Source organism: Typopeltis vanoorti, chromosome 8, assembly GCF_054136105.1.
Source record: "Typopeltis vanoorti isolate ZY-2024b chromosome 8, IOZ_Tvanoo_1.0, whole genome shotgun sequence".
Lineage (NCBI taxonomy): Eukaryota > Metazoa > Arthropoda > Arachnida > Uropygi > Thelyphonidae > Typopeltis > Typopeltis vanoorti.
The window spans coordinates 115,546,964-115,570,014 of NC_143556.1; the positions used below are offsets into that span (position 1 = coordinate 115,546,964).

At 34.5% G+C, this 23,051-nt stretch overlaps 1 protein-coding gene across 2 annotated transcripts in view; it reads left to right on the forward strand.

Moving 5' to 3' along the window:
- The window catches only part of LOC150104299 (uncharacterized), an 83,302-nt gene that overhangs the window by 25,382 nt on the left and 34,869 nt on the right, over positions 1-23,051 (forward strand). Inside the window, exons 1-5 of one of the 2 annotated variants that reach the window (XM_090396281.1) lie at positions 909-1,054; positions 6,251-6,359; positions 17,180-17,210; positions 19,105-19,238; positions 22,656-22,747. In XM_090396281.1, coding sequence (XP_090252407.1) covers positions 1,045-1,054; positions 6,251-6,359; positions 17,180-17,210; positions 19,105-19,238; positions 22,656-22,747 — 376 coding nt within the window. In that variant the 5' untranslated portion in view covers positions 909-1,044. Of the gene's footprint in view, positions 1-908; positions 1,055-6,250; positions 6,360-17,179; positions 17,211-19,104; positions 19,239-22,655; positions 22,748-23,051 lie in introns of those variants that run through there. The other variant, XM_090396280.1, reaches the window with a different exon arrangement.

The window sequence follows — 23,051 nt, forward strand, 5'->3', positions numbered from 1 at the left end:
TTGTTAACCATAACATGATCTACAGGTAGCTCATATTATGCTTTTTCTCTTTTCTTTTCTGTCCTGTTTTTTTTCACCATAAACGTTTTCCTTCTTAAAAAAATGATTGGAAATTATCCCAACTTATTATTATTATTTCTGAATGCCTGAACATAACTAACTGACTTTCCTCTTACTTTTTTTTTTTAATTTTGTTGTAATTTATTGCGAACCTAAGTTAAACCTATCGTAAATTTTATTAACGTGGGATGAGTTAAGGGTTATATAATCCAGTTCCCCTGCCTCTAGAGACAGCATTGTTTTTCAAGGCCTCGTAAGCAGAGTGGTGATCTAACACTGGCAGATGAGATAGCTTAACACCTAAAGACTTTCCCAGACAATTCTGTCTCAGTGGAATATACAGATCTGATATACAAATGCTTTTTTGGTCTAAAAACAGTGAGTCGAAATCCCCTAAATTTTAAGCAGATATGTGTATTCTAATTACCTGTTTTCTGTAATTAAAAAAAAATCAATATTATGTGTGTGGCCATTATTGCGTTAGAATTTGGTATTAGCTTCTAAAAATTAAACTATTATTTCAGTATGAGTCATCGTGATGGCAGAAAGTGGAAAAGGAGGTCGACTCGACTTTTAAACAAGACTTGGGAATTTCTTCTTCCCTCATCAACGTAATTTAAACACGCCACTTAAAAGAATAATAAACTTAGGGCAGTTTCGTTTTCTTTTAGGAATGTGTGAGGGGGGGGGGCTGCTTCGAGCTCGTGTGCTTACTAATAAGTCACATGACTAAGATTGCGATCACGTAACAGGTAACGGAGCACTCGGGGAAAAAATCTGGCACGAGCTTTTTAAGGTTAAAGCTACACAAGTCACGGGATGTGACGTGAATTATAGCAGCGCGTAGAAGAGGAGGGAGGAGAAAGAGGGAGAAAGTAAGAACACAGCGGATAGGGAAGCGACATCAAGCTTAGTGATACTTAACAGCTGATCTTACTACAGTACGGAAAGAAGACATTTCCCTCTTGTAACACTGGGATTCAAATGAAGAAATGTAAGTCGTTTTATGCTTGAACTCACTTCTTATAAATAATTTATTATCTTTTCACTAAAGAATGATTAGAATTTTTAAACAGCAAATGAGGAAAGCTGGATAAGGGAAAAACTTAAAAGAAATTCATTTTATCGCACATGTTTAAAAACTGGGAGTGTTTGTATGTACTCATTTTACATATTGGACGCGATCTTAAATGCCGAACAAAACACTATTCGGAGCGCACGGATTTTTAGTTCTTTGGTTGCACTCAGTTTTATGCTTCTTTTGAGGTTTATAGAGTTAAAATTATCGAAAATTCAGGGGCTGTTTTCATTGCCCACTGTGGCACCACCTTATTGTAGGCTGATGTGGGATGAAGAATAGGATTCCTGGTTAACTCGCCGTCTATCCACAGCCCTAATGTGTTATAAGTTTGCAATCTTTCATCGTGGGTTATCATAAAATAAAATTCTGCTGTTAATAGCAGGATTTAATTTATTTTATGCACAGCACTAAGCAACTTCTGCTACCAAGGAATAATCGCAAAGTAAAATGCCTGCAATGTAATTTGATTTCTCATTTTAAGATTTTTTTTTTTATGTAGCCATTGTTATTTACACTGCATACTATGACTGGGGCTTGAAGGAAGTTTTAGTATGATGCCTATTTTTAAGAGCGGGAGATTAAGAAAAAAGTGTGAATTGTTGAGAATAATTGAAAATTATTTAGGAAATGTGGCTTAAAACAGAAACAGTTGTAATTGTGCTGGCTATCACCTTATTTTATTTATTTATTTTTTGCTCTTTGTGACATATTTTTTGTACTTGAACACAGAGCGTTTGGAAGTTGTAGTGGGTATGTCATGATTCACGTAAGGCTGGTTTATCTGTTCTTCACAGCAATACCATCATTGGAGTACCGTTCGCCTTATTCATTAACAACAACAAAAAAAATATTATGTTAAGGGGATAACATAATAATTTACGCCGCCGGAAAAATAGCCTCTTGGCTCTTTATCGTAGAAAATAATATTATGTAAAGGGACTGTGCATTTATTCTTAACGTAAAACAGTGAAAGAAAAGTTATAGTTTTCATACAGCGTTGGAAGAGTTTTCTTCCTACAAATCCTTTCATCCAGGATAACAAGCAATCTGGGCAGTAGCAAACATGTAGTTTATAGGCATCATGCATTGGTTTTTTTCACACTTTCTCCCTGCTGTCAGTTATGCAACAGCATTGCAAAATATTACAGTATACTACTACCATACTGATGCATAAATTCACAACTGGATTAATACCATTATACAACATGAACACTCTATTTCACGGTAACTGGAGCACGTTGCTTGATTGGTTAAGTGGATATCGGCCTCCACTCTCCAACCAACCAACAGGTTGTAGGTCCGAATTCCGCTCCGGAATGGATGTTCATGAATGTCATGAGCTGTGAATATGACGACGCTGCTTACTGGAGGCTAATGTCGCTTGACAAAATTACATGTTTGTCTCTAGAGGAGCATTTCCGGAGAAATATTAATGCATAATAGGTTTGCAACCTATATTGGGATGGGATATATAAGAAATTTACCAGCATGATTGGCCCAGTGGTTAGCGTACCCACTCTCCACGCAGCAAACTGCGGGACCGGCCGTGGGCCTAGATGTTCGGGATTGTCTTAGGTGGGAGATAAATTTCATCATCCGGTGTAAGACCACCGTCCAGCTTATTGGAGGCCTGAAGAGGCTTGAAAGAGTTCCATGTTTGTACTCTAGAGTAGGGTTTCCAGGCTATGTAAAAAATAAATAAATAAATATATAAAATTGATAAAAATGAAAAAAAAATCCTTCCCACAACGGCGCCCTTGGCATCTTCCCCAATGCCGAAGTGTTCCTACACATCTGCTAAAAGCTAGATATTTTGGAAATCTTACTTCTCCAAAGTTCCTCGAGAGAGAGAGAGAGAGAGAATGGAACTTTAGGCCTTCGGTAAGCAGGGTGGTGGGCTGTAACAGTGAGTGATGAAACTTATCTACCATAAAGGCATTCATAAACATCTTTGCCATAGTGAGATTCAAACCCTCGGCTTGTTCAGTGAAGAATGGAGATGCTGTCCACTCGGTAAACAAGATAGACCTAAGCGTTTTAATCTGGAATGGAAATTTCTCATGGCCCATTTTTTTTTTTTTTCATTCTCGTGGAGCAGATTTGTCAGTTAGAGCACGTTCTGTCTTCTTTATCGCTATCAGTTAGAACGCTATTTTTTCTATAACTATGAGTTCCCTGAATGGAAAAGAAAAAATCTCAACTTATTCGAAATCAGATATTTCCTATCAAAATCCCAGAGAGATATTCTTTTCATTGTTAATGAGATTGAAAAGTTTGATTTTTCCAACTCACGTCACTTCTTGTAGAAAACATATGCATCCTTACACTCTCTGGAAGTCTGCGTACATTTTCAAAATCAAAATGTTTATTGCCTTGAATTATCAACGAGCATGTTTTTTTTTTCAAAAAGTGTGTTTGTCACGTGAATTCATTCGCGAAAATCGAGAATTGGACAAATTTAACATGACAACTATATGCTATATAATCGTCATGCTAGTTGGGAAGCAGCAGTTAACCGCACTGATTATCCCAAAGGTGTTCTATTGGGATGAAATCGGGACTCCTGTCCTGTCAAATATCAACTCCGTCCAGGAAGTTGGCTATTATGGATCTTCATAAGCTCATATTTCTTAGGCTGCTTTCTGCATAGTTCAGCCCCACCCAGCTCTTTATTTTAATTTATTTATTTAATTTATTTTTTGAACCACGCGTTTTTCTCAGCGTTTCTTTCATTTTTTAGCTTGCCTTCAATTCTTCTCTTTAATATGTTATATATAAACCTATAAGCCATGATGACATATCATACACAGTTATATATATATATAACTCGACATTATAATTACAGATTACACAATATCATGAAGGCTGTTTCAGCAACAGTGAAGACGACGATATACTACATGGAGTTCAAATTTGTTCAAAAGTCATATTTTTAGCCAAGATCTCTTCAAGATTTCCCATTTTAATCTGACATAGTCAGATTAAAATGGGAAATTTTAATTTTAATCTGACTATGTCAGATTAAAATAGGAAATTAAAATCTGACGTGTTTTTCAACACCTTTGTCTGTCATATTTAAAGACTCTTGCTCTGGGCATGGCTTAATTAAAAAAATTCATTAAATAAATGACAAGTTACCATACAGAATCTAATAAATTCTTGTCTTCTGGTTATAAAATGTTGAAATAAGTATTACTGCAGCAATATGAGACAAATTCGAGTTGTATATATCTCAACACTGTGTGTGCGTGCGTATCCTCCTATGACTGTGATCATATTTTGGACAATTCGCCCCTCAGATTGGCTACCACTTCTTGTATTATTGGGAAGCAGCAGTAGAAGAAGCAGTATTTCTCAAACCTTATTGCAACAGCAGTAAATAGAGCGTTATCGTACGAAAGCTCTGTTCTGTACAAGTGCCAAAATATAAGAATCATTGCATTATTTATCTAGAAATGTTACATATCCCACTGCGTTCACCCATCCAGGATCACCACTAAACTCGTTCATGCCAAGAGAAGCAACTCTAGATCGCTCCACTTTCGCTTCACAGCTCGGATGATTTACTTGGACATGAAGTGTTCTTCAACATAATACCAGCATTCGCCATCCTTCTGGGGAAGAACTTAGCGTGATTCATTTCTTTATCATCATGGTATTCTTTCCATCAGTATAGTAGATGACGTTGATTGTCGTGATTGATGTTTGGTTTATGTGTAGCTATTCTTCCACAGAAACTATGACCGTGTCTACCGAACTGCAAACCTGAATAAATCTAGACTTTTGTTTTGTTCTAAGTGTCCTAAGTGACCTTTTCCACATTGTAGGCTGAGATTACCACCCATCAGAGCACTCTTTGGTCTCGGTTTTGTTTCCTGGATCTTCTTGTATGGTTCCAGGCTGAGGTGGAATGGGACCGTTGCATTTCGATCGTCTAATGATGTTGCCTACAGTTGCTTTTGGGCGATATAATCTTTTACCAAAAGTGCTAAAGGAATATACCACACTATGATATGGCATTCTATGCTAACACTCATTTCAAAGTGGTGAGTTCTTCTCCCTTCCATTAAGATTATTCATATGTATACTCAACTCTAGAGATGTTTTTCTTATATAGCGGTATAAGCTACTTATAACTTCAAGTACATCTCATTCTAAAGGGGTATACCAAGGCTTGTTTAAACATAGTGTATATTTTTCATGTGTTCAAGATTCGAGGAGAAAAAACGGAAAGAAAAATGTTTCACGTAAAACAATTGGTATGAAAGAAATGTTGGGAAAAAAAAATTGTTCTCCTGTCCGTTTAAACACAAACTTTCTCTAAGCGTAAGAATAAATCAACGCGCAGTTAATAAACAGCCATCGATTGACAAAATATCGAATTAATATTTCAGTCGCTATGTTTGACAAGGTTTCAAATCCCTCGTGGGCATGAATGTTCGTGACTCACATTAAGTGGGGGATGAATTTCATCGTCCTCTGTGAGATTATCGTCACGCTTATTACCGGTCTCTGAATTGAAACAGTTCTAATGTTTGGTCTCTAGAATAGGTTTTCGGATTATATAATGTATAGGATTTAAAAAAATCCTTCGCCCGCCCATGTACTAATATATTAATACTTTACAATGTTCGATAAGTTTAATGTCTTCCACCTACGAAAAATGGACGGGAGACAACAAATGAGCCACTCCCAATAACAAATAAGTTGTTATAATTGGGGACCAATAGGATAATTCAAATTATTATTTGCTGGGGCGGAATATTTTTTTTTATAATAAGCAATCAGATCTTGCCCTCGTTCTTATTTGTATCTTAAAAGTTTAAGATAAGAAAGTATTCTACTGTTCATATTTCCTGATTTTAGAAAACCGCGAGGAAAAACTGAAAGCATGTTGGGTGAATTGCTAAGCGCGTAAATGATAAACTAATAATGAACGGATGGAAATACTACTGTCATATTTAATCAGGAAATAAAACCCATATCGGAAGTTGATTTATTTTTATTTGTCAAAAATTATTTAAAAAAACGGTCTCTATTTTGCACATGAACACTTTACGCTAACAGGTTTAAATATGGGAACTGAAAAGCGAACCTTTTACTTTTCAGCAAGAAAACATTTAACCCTAAGAATTCCATCGAATAACAATGTCGAAAGTCCTTCCAGGGAATCTTTTGTTTCCGGTTATCGTGTAGAAGATTATGGGATGCAATATGTGTAAGTTAACAGGTTATTTGGTTGCATGACGATAAATGTCTTGTGTGTGAAGGATATTGTCATGTTGAATTTTACAATACTGTGGACGTTTTGCAAGTATGGACGTAACATTTTCTATTTAAGAATCTTCTCTAACGCATTGATTACGATTAGAACTATGATAAGCCACATACCGTTATCCAGAATGTGGTTGTTTTCATTAAAGCAAATAGATGCACTTAATTCTTACACTGAATTCTTTAAATGATTCTAGATATGATTCTCTCTTTAAATAACCTACATTGAAAAAATTATTACGACACTTGGTACCAAAACCTTCATCTTCACAAACTCTTTACTGGGCCATCTTTGGCTGCGATTACAAATTGACAGAGCGACAATAGGATGCCACTTTTTTGGATGGACTTTTCACTGAATATTGATAAATGGATTTAGGTATTTTTCTGCCTTTCATCACCGAAATTGCAGTTACTTTCCGTACAAAAGTCGATTCCACTTTCACTGATACCACAGCTCTTTGTAAAGATACATTAAAGGTTCAGATAGGAACTCTGCACTGACAAGTCTACCGTTGCACTCTCATTTTCCCCACAGCTCTTGCAGCGTGGTGCATTGTAGATTGATACTTAGTCGATTTCTTTACACAGTCATAGCATATGCAACTGAATTGTCCAGAATATCAAAGCAAAGCATTTTTTATGGATTTCTATTTCAAACTAAGAGTAGCATCTTAACACCTTAACGCTACGCACATAACAGAGAGTATGATATACTGGTAACTAACAATTTCTTGGTCATGATCTTCTAATTTGAAGATCATATATCATGATTCATTACTGTATATATATATATATATATATATATATATATATAATCCGAAGGTCTACTTTGTAGTAACAACGATCTCTGTCCTGCTCAAGACTTCTATGCAACAGCACTTCCATGGTCTAGAACACAACTGCGAATGCCTTCAACCCTTGATTGAAGGAGTTTACTGATGCCTAATGGAATGAATGTGTAACCCTTATGTGACCGATCTATGTTTTCCTCATATGCCCGTTCAATTTTTTTTATCTGACCCACTCACTAAAGGTTGAGAGACCTATAACACACCAGTGTCGCGTATGGTGCAAGAGGATAAGAAGAAGAAAGGAGCAATCTACTGAAGTGTTTTGTGAACAGCTGTAGGTTGGGGAAGACGGTGGAAGGGAGACAATTCCAAGAACAGAAGTAGATGGAATGAAAGAGTTGAAAAGAAGCTGCTTCAGTAAGTTTGAAGCTTGGCGATAAATCGATGTTGATCTTACAGCTTTAGAAGAAAGTGAAGGAATAATAGTAGCCAATTCAGCAGAGAATTGTCCATGAAAGCAGCTGTAGAAGTATCTCAGCGATTGAACTGTAATGATCTAATTGTGATACAATCACATGCTGTATCCCATTTCTTGTAGTATACCTCTGCAGTTATTTAGGACACATACCCTTTATTTTATACCTTGTTTAGTACGTAGTTTGTCACCAGTAGGAAGTTTCGACTTTCAAAATTTGGGGTATCTGTATAATTTTTGCAATATAGTGTAGATACGCATAATTTTCTGCATACATTGTATGTGTACAACTATGGAGAAGTCGATGAAATTCCCATAAGATCCTGAAAGATAAAACGTATATCTAAAGTTGCACAAAAGCACATTCCATTTAAGAAAGATCTCACTTCACTTACCTGTGATAATATTCAATCTTCGGTCAAGATCAGATTTCTATTCTTGGACTGACTTATATATCTAACGTTTCCTGGCACAAACATCACATCCAACTTTTGCACACTCTTCGGTTTAAGATGCTACTGCTTGTGCAGTTACTGACACTACATAAATTCCAAATTCATACAACCTTATAATTGCTGTTTTCACATTTGGTGGCACATCAAAAACCTTTCTAATACGCTTGATGCTTTCCACACAAACTGTTCCTGCCTTACGCCTTGATTATAGCTATTTTCATGGACGCTGCTCAAATTAACAGGCCACTATTATTCCTTCACGTTCCTCAAAAATTGTAAAAATATGAGCACCTGTTGGTCAATATCATACTCAGTTCAGCTGTAAATTTACCCAACTAAATTTCCATAATTTTCTGCCATTTCGCTTACCTCTATTCATTGGAACAACCTTCCTCACTGTATTTTCTGATGACTATGACCTCCACCTGTTTAAGAAACATCGCATTTCTTTCCTAGTATACTCTATTTTTGGGCCAATTTTTATGTACTGCTGGGGTAAGACAATGAATTTTTAGAATTACAGAAAAAAAAACCTGCCACTGCTTTGGGAAAAACACTCATAAATGTTCTTGGCGTCCTACATAAGATTCTAACCCAGACCATACTAGTAACAAAATAAATAAATAATTTATGTAATAACCCCTGTCAGCTTCGGATAATAGGATTGAAAAGTAACTTCTTACATTAATTCTTACAAAGTCATCAAATAGAATTCAGAACTGTGCATCACGTTCAGATAATCATGAAACAGACAATAATGACAGTTTTTCTTTAAATTCTTGTCAAAAATAATCCCTGTTTATTAAATGTAGACAGAATTAGTGAGCGGAACACAATGGGCATGAAAGTACTGATAGAGGGACAATATGATGTGATATCACAACAAGTATGTGTACATCAGGAGCCAGTCATAGACTTCAAGATGTGGAAATAAAATTATCATAGATGTGGGAATTCGCCAGTCAGGCAATTTTTGTTTTAGAAAAAAACGAAGAAATAACAGTGGACAATTCAGCAGAGAATTGGCCATGAAAGCAAATGATAAATAGATCATAATATCCAAACATTCCCTTTGCAAGTGAAGCTGTGATCAAAAGTCTATTCCCGTTTCACCACTTCACTGGCTGGGAGTTACTGTTCCTGATGAAGAATAAGGTTTTATATATAATATTCATCTTCTAATTCACGTTAAATTCCACAGGGAATAGCCAAGAACCACACTTCATTTGAACAAAGTGAACAAAATAATCTAAATCTGAATCCTTCAAAGCAATAATCAGAACTTTTAAGATGCGGATTGTAAGAATTGAATTTCTGACTAAAGAAACGGGGATATATATATTTATATATATATATATATATATATATATATATATATACTGGAAAGAGAAATGGGAAATTAAAAAAAATGAAAAATTAGACTTGACGGTGTGAAGGATTTGTACATTATAAATGATCCATTTGAAGAATTTGAACACGAACCCAAAGGCCTCTTGTTAATTTCTCTAAATTCTGTTCGAAGGTAGTTTTATTGAAAGGAAAGAAAGGCTTCGATAGCTTTTGGCTCTCCTCTGGTATGAAAGAAGCTTAATGTGCCGATTTGAAAGTCATCGCTTCGCTGATTTGCTTGGTTTATGGGATAGTTTTACCGAATATTGTTGTTTCATTTTCTTATGAGATAGTTGCTCAAGAGTTGATCATTCCAATAGCGAATCCCGAGATAGTACATTATTCCCGGTGAATATAAAAAGCTGACCTCTGAAAAATGTTTTAAATTCTGGACAAAAAAGTGTCGATTTGATAATTTTATTGAAAAGCTCCCCAAAATGAGCGATACAAAACGTGGTTATTAATTCTTTGTTGGTGCACAACTTTCATATGATAAACAGTTTTTGAATGTAAATTCGAATGGATTTATTTACAGAAAACTTGCATATTAATACCATTTAACAGGGTGAAAGATTTTGCCAAAATAAATATCAACAAGGAGAGATCCTGACGTGATAGTGACGAGTGTTGATGGCTTTGGCTTTTGCATCATAATACTCACCATAAAAACTTTGAACGATAAATTTACAATCAGAAAAACATCGCATGTTTTTATTTAATTTTTATATTTCTCTGTGTTTTTACTGTTTATGCATGTGCACTAATAATGTAACCTTATTATTTTTTTTTTTAGTTATGCTAGGTTTAATATATATGAAATAACCTCTGTCTTTCAAAGTGCATTTATATTTTGATACGAATAAAACTAGATGATAATAAGAGAACTGTACGCATTACAAAATTTAGAATCTCGTAATAATTTTTATGATTACTAGTATGTAAAAGAAAACAGCTTCACAGATTCGCGTCTAGTAACCGAGTAGAATAATTTGGAAGGCTTTTTTTTTTTTTTTTTTCAAACCGATTCTGGAGGTAATTGATCTTTGGAGCGGTGTGGAGCATGGTTTTTCCCCCAGAAGAAATTCGGATTTCTAATCTCACAGATCAACAAAATCGATCTTAGAACATACATTATTTCGTGCGAATAAGTGTGATAGGGTTATCAACATTGCTACTTATCTAATTTGCTGTGTAAATGCATTCGACCTCGAAGATTGCGAAAAGGGGAGGCTCGCTGCCTACCCATTTCCAATAAAAAAGATTTATTTTTTCGGAAATCGTTTTAAGAAATCATTCTTTATTTGGAAAAATTTCCAAAAAAAATGGCGCCCACTCCTTTGTAGAATGAAAAGGCATTAAAGGTTTTGTTTGCTATTATTATTATTATTTGAAGCTTTGATAATCACCGTCCAATTTATTCTAAAAACTTCTTTCCATGTTATTAATAAGAAAAAAAAAGAAGTAAAAAAAGTGCTGAGCTGCTTTTCTTTGCTTGTTTGCCTTTTGAAGGTTTCCATGTCTAAGCGATTTAGCTGTTCGTCTATGATCTAATTTAGCTTAAAGACCAACAGTGTAAGATCAAATATTAGACTAAACTGCATCAGGAAGTCCTATTAAAGACCAATAATTTGAATATTTTTCTGATTTTGATCCTGTACGTTTTAATTTTTTTGAAGGTACTTGGCTCTAATGTTCTCTTTCTTCTTCTTCTCCTATTTGCACTCTGTGATTCTTCAATTATCTTAATAAAGTTCTCGTCACAAATAGGATTTGAATCAGTCTCTTTATAACAGAAATGATGAGGGACGAAACTTGGCAAATGAGAGCTCCGTAGAAAGATATGAATATGAAATATAAATATCCTTGAAATATCCTTTTATAATGCAGTGTAATGTGCACTTGTCTCATGCCGCACTTTAGTAGAAAAGTATCAGATGATATCAAAGTAACCCGCACAAAACTGTGAAACTATTTTTGCAGTTGTTTGCAATAAAGTACTTCGCAGAAAAAAAAATGCTTAAATAAGATGAAAATATCCTTGATACTCTTCTCATTATTGAGAAAAGCATGTTTCTCAGGCATAGTCAACTTAAGGTAGAGTATCAGTACCTGTCTTAAGTCATCTCCTATATCTTCTATCTCCCCCCCATAGATTATACATTTCGAACATTATACAGAAGTGCTTTAATTCATTGAAATCTAGTAGAACTTTTCATCATAAGTATGCGTCATTACCGATCTCCAAGTTCCTCCGCAATGAGAGCACACACACAATGGGGTAAAAAGAAAATGGTTATATGAAAAAAAAAAAATAATAAACGGGAGAAATGCTGTTTTGGACAGAGATAAATGGATTTGGAGTAAGACATTTCCAAGTGTTTTGTTTCATAAGTTAATTGTTGAAGGATATTCAGAAGATATTTTGCTATGGAAAAATTTAATGCAGAGATACGGAAATGCGAATGTTTATGTACAGAGTTTAAATGTTTATTTCTTTTCGCAGTAATAAGCGAAATGGAATTTTCATGGTGCCTCTCTTTCTGTTTCGACTAATATTAGACACAGCGAAGAAGAAAATATCTGATAGTCCTTAAATGGGTCATGGCTTCGTTCCAAGAACCACCTATATCGGGTGTCTCCTTTAGGTGGGAGGTTAGCGCTTCCGACGACGTTTCAGCATTTAATCAGTTCTTTTTTTTTGCTTAATAAGCTAAATTAAAGCACCCAGGTGGCCGTGGACGAAAGACACGTACGAAGACATAATAAAAACATCAGTTTTTGGAAAAATATCTTCCTCTTTCAAGCTATGCATAAGAAATTTTCAAACAGTTCTGAAATATTTAAAAATGCTTAATAAAAACAAATTATGCTAAATTTACTTGCAGAATTTGACAGCGTGTGTCAACACTAAGCAGTCATGTGATGGAAGAGTTTTTACTTTCGTAAGCTTTGCGCAAACAACGACGTGAATGGAATAACTAATTTTTAATTTCCCAAAGAAACACACTTTCTGTATCATAGATGCGACTTTGTTAAATATGATCAAGTATTCAAATGAGCATGTTATTCCGAAGTGAGATTCATGTATTTAATATATATATATATATATATATATATATATATATATATATATATATATATATATATATTTATTTATTATTATTATTATTTTTTTTTTTCTTGAAAGGTTACGCACAACGGATCTAAGCAGGTCGTCATCATAAATATATTAAAACTCCCATGCGTTTAACAACAGTTCCTAGTGGTTTTCAGATTAATTTTCAAACTGAAGGCCCTAAAGAAAGTCTGAATGACAAATTCAGTAACAATGGTTACTGAATTGGTTATATAAGAAGCGTTATAGAAATCGGCCACAGGCTAAGTTTTACTGAATTCTTCACATTTTCCACAAATATCCATGTTTTATTTAATAGCCGAAAATTAAACGATTTATGTACAATTTGAAAGTGTTTTCAGTAGCTAATTAAGGTAGTCTCCAAGTGGTTACAATATAATAAATTCAGTATTTTGATATATAGGAAAGTAATGAGAAATTCTATCCTTTTAAGGGTTGTTTCCCAATGCAAAGCACAAACAATGTGATTCCTATCAAGATGAAATTCAAAGTTTCAAACTTTCAAAATTCAAAAATTCAAACTTTCGTTAAACACAATAGCCAAATATTTGGGTAGGAAATATCAACAGATGAAACGAAATTCAACGTTTTTAAAGAATTACTTTTATCACGAAGAAAAATTATGATTGAAAATAAAATCGCAGAGAACTTTATCTGCTTAAGACACTTTTGATGCTTACATCACAAGTAGAGAGAAGCTGACATTAACGAATAATTTTTAAAGATGACCCGAATAATCAATAATCTTTACAAACCTAAGTTAAAAGTGCACAAGAATAAGAGTTTACAAAGTTATCGCAAGACTTTCTCTCGTATATGGAAATGGTATACAAATCATAAAAACTACAGAAGAAAGAAAGAACTGAAACGGAGAAATAAAATCTCTACATAGAAATGCAACTATACACTCTAGGACAAAGAAAAAGCACAGCGATATGTAAACAACTTAAGATAGAATTCGTAATAGACAAATCGTCTAAATACAAGCAAAAAGTGGGTTGACCATATGGAAAGAATGGGCAACTCGAATCCATCCAAGAAGATACTCAAACCGTCCAACTGGAGAAGACAGAAGTCAAGAGCACTAAGGAAAAGTTGGAACGAAACGGTAGGAGGACACTGGACCTAAAATCCTTAGAAGGGTGATGACGATGATATAATATAGGAAATGATGTAGCTCAGTAATAAAAATCAACTTAATACTTAAAATGAATTAAAAAATAATGAAATAACTTCATTTTTATTTATAATTTTCCGAATGGTTGCATTGAAATTATGGTTCTGAATTTTCGTTAATTTTATGAATGTTGTGTATGTATTTCATAATCACTAGTGAGTGATAAGAAATAATAAGATATTGTTTATTGGGAAATACTGAGTTAGCTTGCAGTGCATCGGAGAATTATATCGATAAAATTTCAATGTTGCAAACTCCAATTTTTTTTAAAATATTGGTTACGGTTTTCAGGCCTTTTGGACAAGACTATCACATGGAAAATAAATGTGCTGTCAATTTTCATCACAACAAACTCATAAGGATCGTATTTAGAATAACATTAGTCCAGACAAAAACTTTTTAGACACAATGGTACCTACCTATCAAGTTTGTCGGATCTATAATGGCAATGTATTATCATAGTGTTTGCCCCCAATGAGAGTTAACCACGGTACGTTAGTACTACGTATGGCCAAAGGGTTCGACAAAACTGACCTTGGTCTGGAGACCAAACACGATATTTTTTTGAAGTTACTTCAGGCCTCCAACAAGTGAGATTGAGGACTCACAATGCCACTGAAAATCATTTACCACCTGCAGGCATTCACATCCCACCATGACACAATGAGATTCGAGCTCACCTGCTTTTAGATTGGAGAACAGAGATATATACAGCCAACTTTCATTTAAGGCAGGACATCAAACTTTTCATACTCATGCTATGAAAACTTTGATGTCATTTCTTAGATAAAAGTATTTTTATGCAGATTATTTTTCCAGATTTTTTTCTTTGGTTTCCATATTATGAAAACTTACATTTTTTACCCATGTCTTAATAAACATTTCCTATTTTGCTTTTCCAGTCCGTTATCGATAAAAATCAGATCATATCTCAAGATGAATGCACATTACAATGGGGAAGGAAGAAGGGGGGGGAGAGTACATCAGGACACATATTAATCTACAATATCATACCAAAATTATGGGGCGCTTGCAGATATAAATGAAATACGTCTTTGTTAACAGAAAGTAATAAAGTGGTAGTCGCAATGAGGAAGAATGCTATGAATTTCTAGTAGATATCAGAAATCACTGTTCCTTTAAAGTATTAGTAAGTTTCAATAAGTTGTTCCCTAATTCCTAATTTAGTTCATCCTACACATGTTCTATCCTGCTCAGGTCTGAGTCTTTGTGCAGGCCACTGCAGTGTTCTAATGTTACTTTAAAAGCTTGGTTTCAATAATCAGGTTTTTGCGTTCTTTGCTGTGTGGGAGAGAGAGAGCATTATCATCATGTTGGAAAGGTTGGTATACCATAAAATTGTCACGATGCGGGATATGCGCAACTGTCCAGAAGCAAGGATAAGACAGCTGATTCTAATACGATCATTAAACTTAATACAGGCTACGAGAAGCAACTACACATCATAACACCGCCATTACTTCTGAAATTCATCGATGGAATAACCTATTTAGATAAAAAGCATTTTTATAGGAATTTTGCATAGCCAAACAAGTTTATCTATCGGACTGGAAAAGCGTTTCGCGTCGCCACACAGGATTAGTTTCGACTATTCTGCGTTTAAGTTTTGTGTGCCCCCCCCTCCCATGCTAACCGAAGATGTATATTAGTTTGTTAACAAAGGCTTATGGTCGGAAGGTGTTTTGTGAAAATTAATGGAATGCAGCTCTCTGTATGTTTTTTTGGAAACACTTATGGGATTGCGTGTGATTGCTCGTATCTGGAAACACAGAGTCTCTAAGGTGTGATGAATTAACTTTCTTAGGAATCATTGTTTCCTATCGGTCACTCTTTTTTGTGTACTTGAAAATGCTTAATTAGGTGCCATATCACGGATAATTTAGGAAATCTCAAATGGCTCAGAAATGCTGATTACTCTATCCTATCATTCAGTACAAGATGAAAATAATTTCTCAGCGAATCCGTGATCTCTTTAATAAGCCACAAAATTTTCATATTGCGTACACTCACCAGTTTTCCTACAATTGAAGTCATGTCCCCTATGACTCTCTGAAGGACAGCGCATTCACAAATACCTTTTCTACAACATTAAAATGATGTTTTTTATGATGTTTTTTATTCCCTTGTTTTATTCATTACCGATTTATGTTACACTGCTTCCTTAGGTTCGTCTCAGTAAAGACTTTTAAGTAAATGCATGAACACTATATGACATTTATAACGCCTTCAAGAATTGATAGATTTCCAGTGGAGATTTCCAAGTAGCAAAATATTCTATATTATTGTTATATCCATGTCGTTTTTTTCAGCAGTTATAAATAAATAAATAAACAATAAACTATATTATTGATATCTGCAATCTTGTATACAGTATAGCTAACACACTGAGCTCCAGCATACCTACTACTTGTAGGTCAACTAGTAGATGATTTGTTGTCTAAATTGCATCTGTCCAAATTTTCATTTCCACATTTTGTTAATAACATATATAATAAGGAAAAAATTTTAATATTTTAATTTTTGACAGATGTCTCAAATTTCTCTTTTTGTGATATCTTTATACACAGGATTTAACTACTTGCTCACTCAGAACTAAACATCTGATTCACGATTTAGACTTTCTACTTGCTTCTCTATGTTTTTTTTTTTTTTTTTGAGGACATGTCATTTGCCTGAGCTGAAGCGTATACAAGTTTAGTTTTAAATTTTGCTTTCTCCCTAGGTTTAGAATAGAGATAACCGCAAATTATTCCAAGTTAGTTATAATGATTCTTGCTCGCTTAATGAGATAGCTAGTGTTAGTTATAAAATTAAATCGATTTCCTAATTGAATACTAGAAGTATATCTGGGGGAGGTTAGTGTTACAGACTCTCTTAAATCTTAAATACTCAACAACTGTTATTCTTTGAGCAGGAAAAATCAAGCATTAAAAATTAATATTGTAAAGTAATTTAATATCCGGTTATTGTCTAATAATCCTGCACACACTGTTTATCTAATACCGCCTTCTTCTCAAAAATAAAATAAAATAAAATAAAATAAAAATAAAAATCTGAATGCAACTCTAGATGACGGAGATATTTTGTTTATTCTGATGAACGCTATATATTTCAATTATTACAAACAGTATACGAAAACACAGTTCTGAACATAGATGGTTTGAATCTGGATTCTTGTAGTAATTATAAGAAAACAATGTTTTTATGTTGTTTTTTTTTCAGTTTTTCAGTTACAATCGCATTTATGCATTTTTTATTTCACTGAACACCTACAAGGTGTGTATATAAAATATTAACAAATATATATTTTATTACAGAGAAGACCTGTTGCAAAGTAAAAAAGGCACGGTAAGTTTTTAAAAGTAAATCTGCTAATTTTTAAAAGTAAACATTAGAATTTACTCATTCATACAGACATCGAACTATTTTGTTAATAAAGCAGAACGGCATTTAATCTTATATAGACATATTTAATTTTACTTGTTTATCTATACAAAGAATGTTATATATTATCGGATTTAATTTTGAATGCTTTATAAAAAAGTTCGCTAATGTTCCATGTAAATTGCACTAGGTCCACCAAAATCAAGGGGCAGATTTAGAGTAAAGAATACATGCAAACCGAATAGATACAATTACAGATCTACAGGCTAAATCATATTTTGAAAAAAAAATCCGTATTACATTGCTAGACAACCCCTCAATATTGGCCGAAAATCGTTTCGAATTTAACAAGTTATTCTTTCTGTTAATAGAAAAAAAAACTCTCTAGAATATAGCGAGAAAAATGATATCCGTTTTAAAACATAATCTTGATATACCGAGTTATGGCCACAATGACGAAGATTTCATGTTTAGTTTCGGAAGGAATCATTAACAAGTGAGTTATTAAGACAGTTCATAAAATCAGTTTCGGAGTCGAACTTATGCTCTTTGAGGCATCTTTTGTCTTAAAAACCGTATGAAAAACACCAACTGTGTCTTAAAACACATCCTAAAAAAAGCGTCATTTCTTTTCATTTTGAAGGACAATCAATACAATGTTACACTGTTAGACTCCATGCAATTGGTTAATTTTGAAATATTAAATAAACATAGTAAAATGATAGTCCTAAAATAGTTAAGTGGAGGTAATTATTTTAGGATATGTTGCTTGGTGACTGTAATCACTTTCTAACATTTGTTGATATTTTTATTCAAAAACATTAGATACAATTTAATCGTAATGCGAATAAAAACATCTGCAGGTGTGTGTAGTAGTTGTTTGTAGGTTTACAGGTTTATGAGAAATAGTGATAGCCACCTGAACAGAAGAATGTCCATGAAAATACCTATAGAGGATATATAAGGCAAAAATAGACTATCTATTGGAAAGTAATTGGAACTAGACTGTGCGTGTAGAGGGGAAACAGAAGAGAGAGAGAGAGAGAGAGAGAGAGAGAGAGAGAGAGAGAGAGAGAGAGAGAGAGAGAGAGAGAGAGAGAGAGAGACCATTTAACTGGATTGCTCTCTGGATAGCATCAAACATTTTTAGGGAGAGTTTCAGTGCATCGCCCCAAAACATCACCTCGAATGCGAGACATTTGAGGTGATGTTGAGTTGATTTGGAATAATTTGTGTAGAGTTATAGAGTTAGTAGCTGTATGATGAAATGTAGTAGAAAAGCGTATATGGTTTTTCTGAAGACGGCTATTGATATGATGTTCTTATCTCAAAATATTTAAGTCAACTCAAGAAGAGAGATGCGGTCTTCTGTAGAGATCTGAGCATTATCGAAGGTGAGAATGTTATCAAATGTTATGGAAAGGCGACTCTTATTTCTTACTTGAACTACGACAGTAGTCTGTTTATTTAGCATTGAAGTTGGCAAAGTTATCCTCACCTCAGTGACTTCACTTTTCTGCGTGTCGTAGAAAAGGAAACTTGAAGAAGTTATTGGCTATGTAAACTGAAAGCTGATGTGTAGGCGGACAATTTGTGATGATTTGGTAGTCAGCAAACATATTTTTATGATTTACTATTTTTGTCTTATATTACCATAAAAAAGATGAATTATTTATGATTACTTGAACGATTGAGTGTTACATTTCTTACATTACGAATTTCTTAGATTTATTTATTTTATTTTCCTCTGGATACCATGTCAAAAACGTAGATAGTAAATTACATAATTTGCTTGATTACTGAATATATTAAAATAAAATACTTGAATTTCTTTCCTCTCCCATCCCGCTTCTTTTAGAGTGAACCAGCTACGGTGAAAGCAGTGGTCCACGCTCAGTATAACTCTCCTCTGCAGCTCTACTCCACAGAAAACATCGCTGATACTTTGGGACGACAGGCAGAAATATTGGCAGACGGTGATTTCAGTCCAGGGTAAGTCAGCAGTCCAAAATGTCACATGTTGCATTTTATCATTTCATAATTATAATTTTAACATATTTAGAATTAAAAGATTAATTTTAATATAGTTATAACCAAAACGTTTCAAAAATGCTCTTTTCATTATTATTATATTGTTACATGTCATGTTATATTTTTACATGTTATATTAACGTTACATATCATGTAACGAGTCATGTGTTTGTAGTCGATATGAATAGGAGGCATATGATGCTCCCAAGTCACTGCAACCGTGTCCGGTGAAATGGCTGCGAGAGGAGGACTGACGGAGTTTGAAAGAGACGTTGAGATAGGATGCCATGTTGCAGGCCTATGTGCTCTACAAATTTCTGACAAATTCAAATTGGGCCATCCCATGGCACTTGCAGTTGACTCTCTGAGCGTCCATCTCAGTATGGTATCACTGATTGTTGACCTGGGATGGCCCAATTTGAATTTGTAGACGACCACTACGCTCACTGAACGTGACCGTAGGGTGCTAGGAAGGATAACATGTAAAATCGCCATTCGTCGACCGACATGTTGAATGCGGAGTTCGGGCATACACTCGAACATGAATCTGTCCAAAAACATTCAGAGTCGAGCCTGACAAAATGGGCTTCCATGGTAGGAGACCATGATATGCAAGCCCCACATTATCCGAGCCAAAATGCAGCGTCTTCTTCAGCGGTGCAAAGAGTTTGTACAGTGGGACGGGAAAACTTGGAAAGCTGTGTTATAGAGCGGCGAATCACAATACACCCTTTACCGAGTAGATGGACTGAGGTGGGTGTGGCGGATGCCCATTGAATGTCTCCTACCAGAATGCGTCACCCCAACTATGAAATTCAGAGGTGGCGGTGTGATGGTATGATCCTCTTTTCCTGGTTTGGCCTCAGACCTTTGTTTGTGGTGCTACGAACATTAAACTTGGAGAGGTATACTGAACATTCTGGACAATCAATGCTTCCTACTTTTTTGGCGTTTCTATGGAACTGACCATTGTCTCGTTCAGCAAAACAATCCACTGTGTTGATGCATGTATGGCTGCTTCTGTAACTACGTGTCTATGGACATGAACGCCACCACACTTGACTGGCCTCCACAGGGCTCTGATCTCAACTCTCTGAACATTTCTGGGACGAATCAAAAGGTGGGGTGAGGTCAAGAGATGTCCACCCAACAACAGTTCAGGACCTCATTATATGCCTGCAGGAAGAATAGTCCAAAATTTCCATTGATTGGTATCGTACGCTTGTGGAAAGTATGCTTGTAGTATGCTGTATTCATCGCAGCGAAAGGAGGTCCTCACGGCGGGAGTCATGGCTGTTTGGTCCTCACACTATGGTGTCCGTTGACTTCTCCAAGCGCTGTATAACAACTTCGATCTAGCTGGATGAGTATTAATTAAATTTGGTATTTTCTATGCGAGTCTAACATACAGAAGGTTATATACCTATCGTACATTTATTATCGTGGGTTGGCTAAAGATTGATAATCCGCTTTAAGCTTCCAGTAGCAGGATGATGGTTTCACACCTTGCAACGAAATCGTTTACCGCTTACAGACACTCACCAACGTCCGTGTTCACGGTGGGATCTGCACCGCAGCCTGTTAGTTGGATAGCGAGTACTCTATCCACTCGACCAACTAGGCCGCAAGGGCATTTGACATCTTTACGAAAATATGCCAGGTCATCTCAATTTGGCTTAAATCAGATTATTTTTATTATCACAGGTGCATAAAACAATAAAAAAAATGTTACAAAGGCACTTTTTTATAACCATTTATTGTTACAGCCCTCCCCCATTTCTTTCGATCTTTCTCTGTTGAAGGCTTCTTTATGCCAGCATTCTCCAGCCATCTCCACCAAATCGTTATTCCCGCTTCCCTTTGGTGGTCCTGGCATTCGTCTCCCTTTATATGGATGCCATCGGGTGATTGTCTTTGTCTATTTATCACTTTTCACCCGTGCAATATGTCCTACCTATCTCCGGTTTAGTTTTAAAATCATTTCCTCCCTTATGTCCCACACTTGTTTATTTTCTTATATCTTCATTCCTTACTTTGTGTTGCAGTGTGATGTTTAGCATGGTTCTCTCCATTCTACAGTCAATTTTCCTTATTCTGTCCAGTATTTGTCTGGTTATTGGCCATGTCTCTGATTCACAGGTCATAACTCGGACACGGGTTGAAGAATTTGGCTTTATCTTCTGATTTCATTTTACTGCACAGGAATCTTTTCATTTTGACAAAATCCCAGTCTAGCTGAATTCTTCTCTTTATTTCTTTACAAATGCTTCTTTTTTTCCAAGGTATATGTATTCTTGTACTTGTTCTAATTTGTTACTGTTTATTATCATTTGCTCTGTTATCTGGTTTCTTCGATATTTGCCATTCTTTTATTTTATTTTCGTAGTTTATGTATATTCTTACTTTATTTGTTGCTGTATTTAATTCATTCATTATCTTTCTAGTTCTCTTCTGTCGTTTGCTATTACTACAATATCATCAGCATATAGTAAATTATTTAGTTTTTTACCATTAATATTAATCTCTTTCTCACCCCAGCCTAGTTTACTCAGGACATATTCTAATACTGCATTGAATAATTTATGCGAGATAGTATCTCCTTTATTTATTTAGGGTGGACTTCTTTGTTCATTAGTACACTAGTAGTTGCTTTTTCATGTATTTTGTTTATTAGCTGTATATAAGTTTGGCTTATTCCATATTTCTTCATTGCTATTAGGATTGCTTGTTTTTCAACTTAATCAAATGCTTTCTTAAAGCCTGCAAAACCTAATGGTTAGTTGTATTCTCTGCATTTTCTCTTAATTGCTTCAATGTCTGAAGATGATCAATTATGCTAAATCCCTTTCTGAATCCAGCTTTTTCATTAGGCTGAGTTTCATCCCATGATCTGGTGATTCTGTTAGTCATTAATATTATAAATCATTTATATATTTGTGACAGCAAGCTTATAGGTTGTAATTTTCAATCTTTTCTTATTACACATTCCATATTAATATAAAAAGAGGCTAAATTTTTGACTAATGGTTATGCTTAAATTTAAGTGAAGTTACTTTGACTTGTTGTAAAAATATCAACCCAAGTAGTTTATTTCTAATACACTTTGCACTTAATTTTTATTTGTTATATTTTTATTTGAAATATGAATGTTAAAGTGAGCAAAAAAAACGTTCACTTTAACTGATTTAAATTTCAAATATATGAAAATTGCTGCTTTAAAAGTTGTATTTCATTTTAAATGGATTTTTTTTTTGTTTTTGTTTTTCGTGAGAAAACTGAGATGCTAAATGACAAAAATCTGAAAATATCGTTATTTAATGCATTTATGGCATTTATTAATAATAAAAACAGTTTTATTCATTTTATATTAATTTACAGACCAGAACTTAACGGCTACGAACCTGTAGTGTTTCGGTCAGAAGAATCAGAAGTTTATAAACTGTTACAGGAAGCGGAGGAATACTCGAAAGGTGAGTATTGATACATTGATAGAAATAGTTTTTAGTTTCAGTTATCCAGGTCTCGGTTATTTGCAGCTCCCTCTATTTGCACTTTATTTTAGAAAAATACAAAATAGAGAGACTACATATTTATATTAGATTAAAAAGTACAGTATAGAAATAATTTTTCTGATTATCTCGGTTCAGTTTCATTAGCGCCAACTTTATAAATGTTTTAGCAAGAATTGTTAGAATTCTGTTTGCCAATTTTACCCTGAATAATGGAGACTCCACTATAACTACGATATTACTTGATGTATTACTACACGTGAGG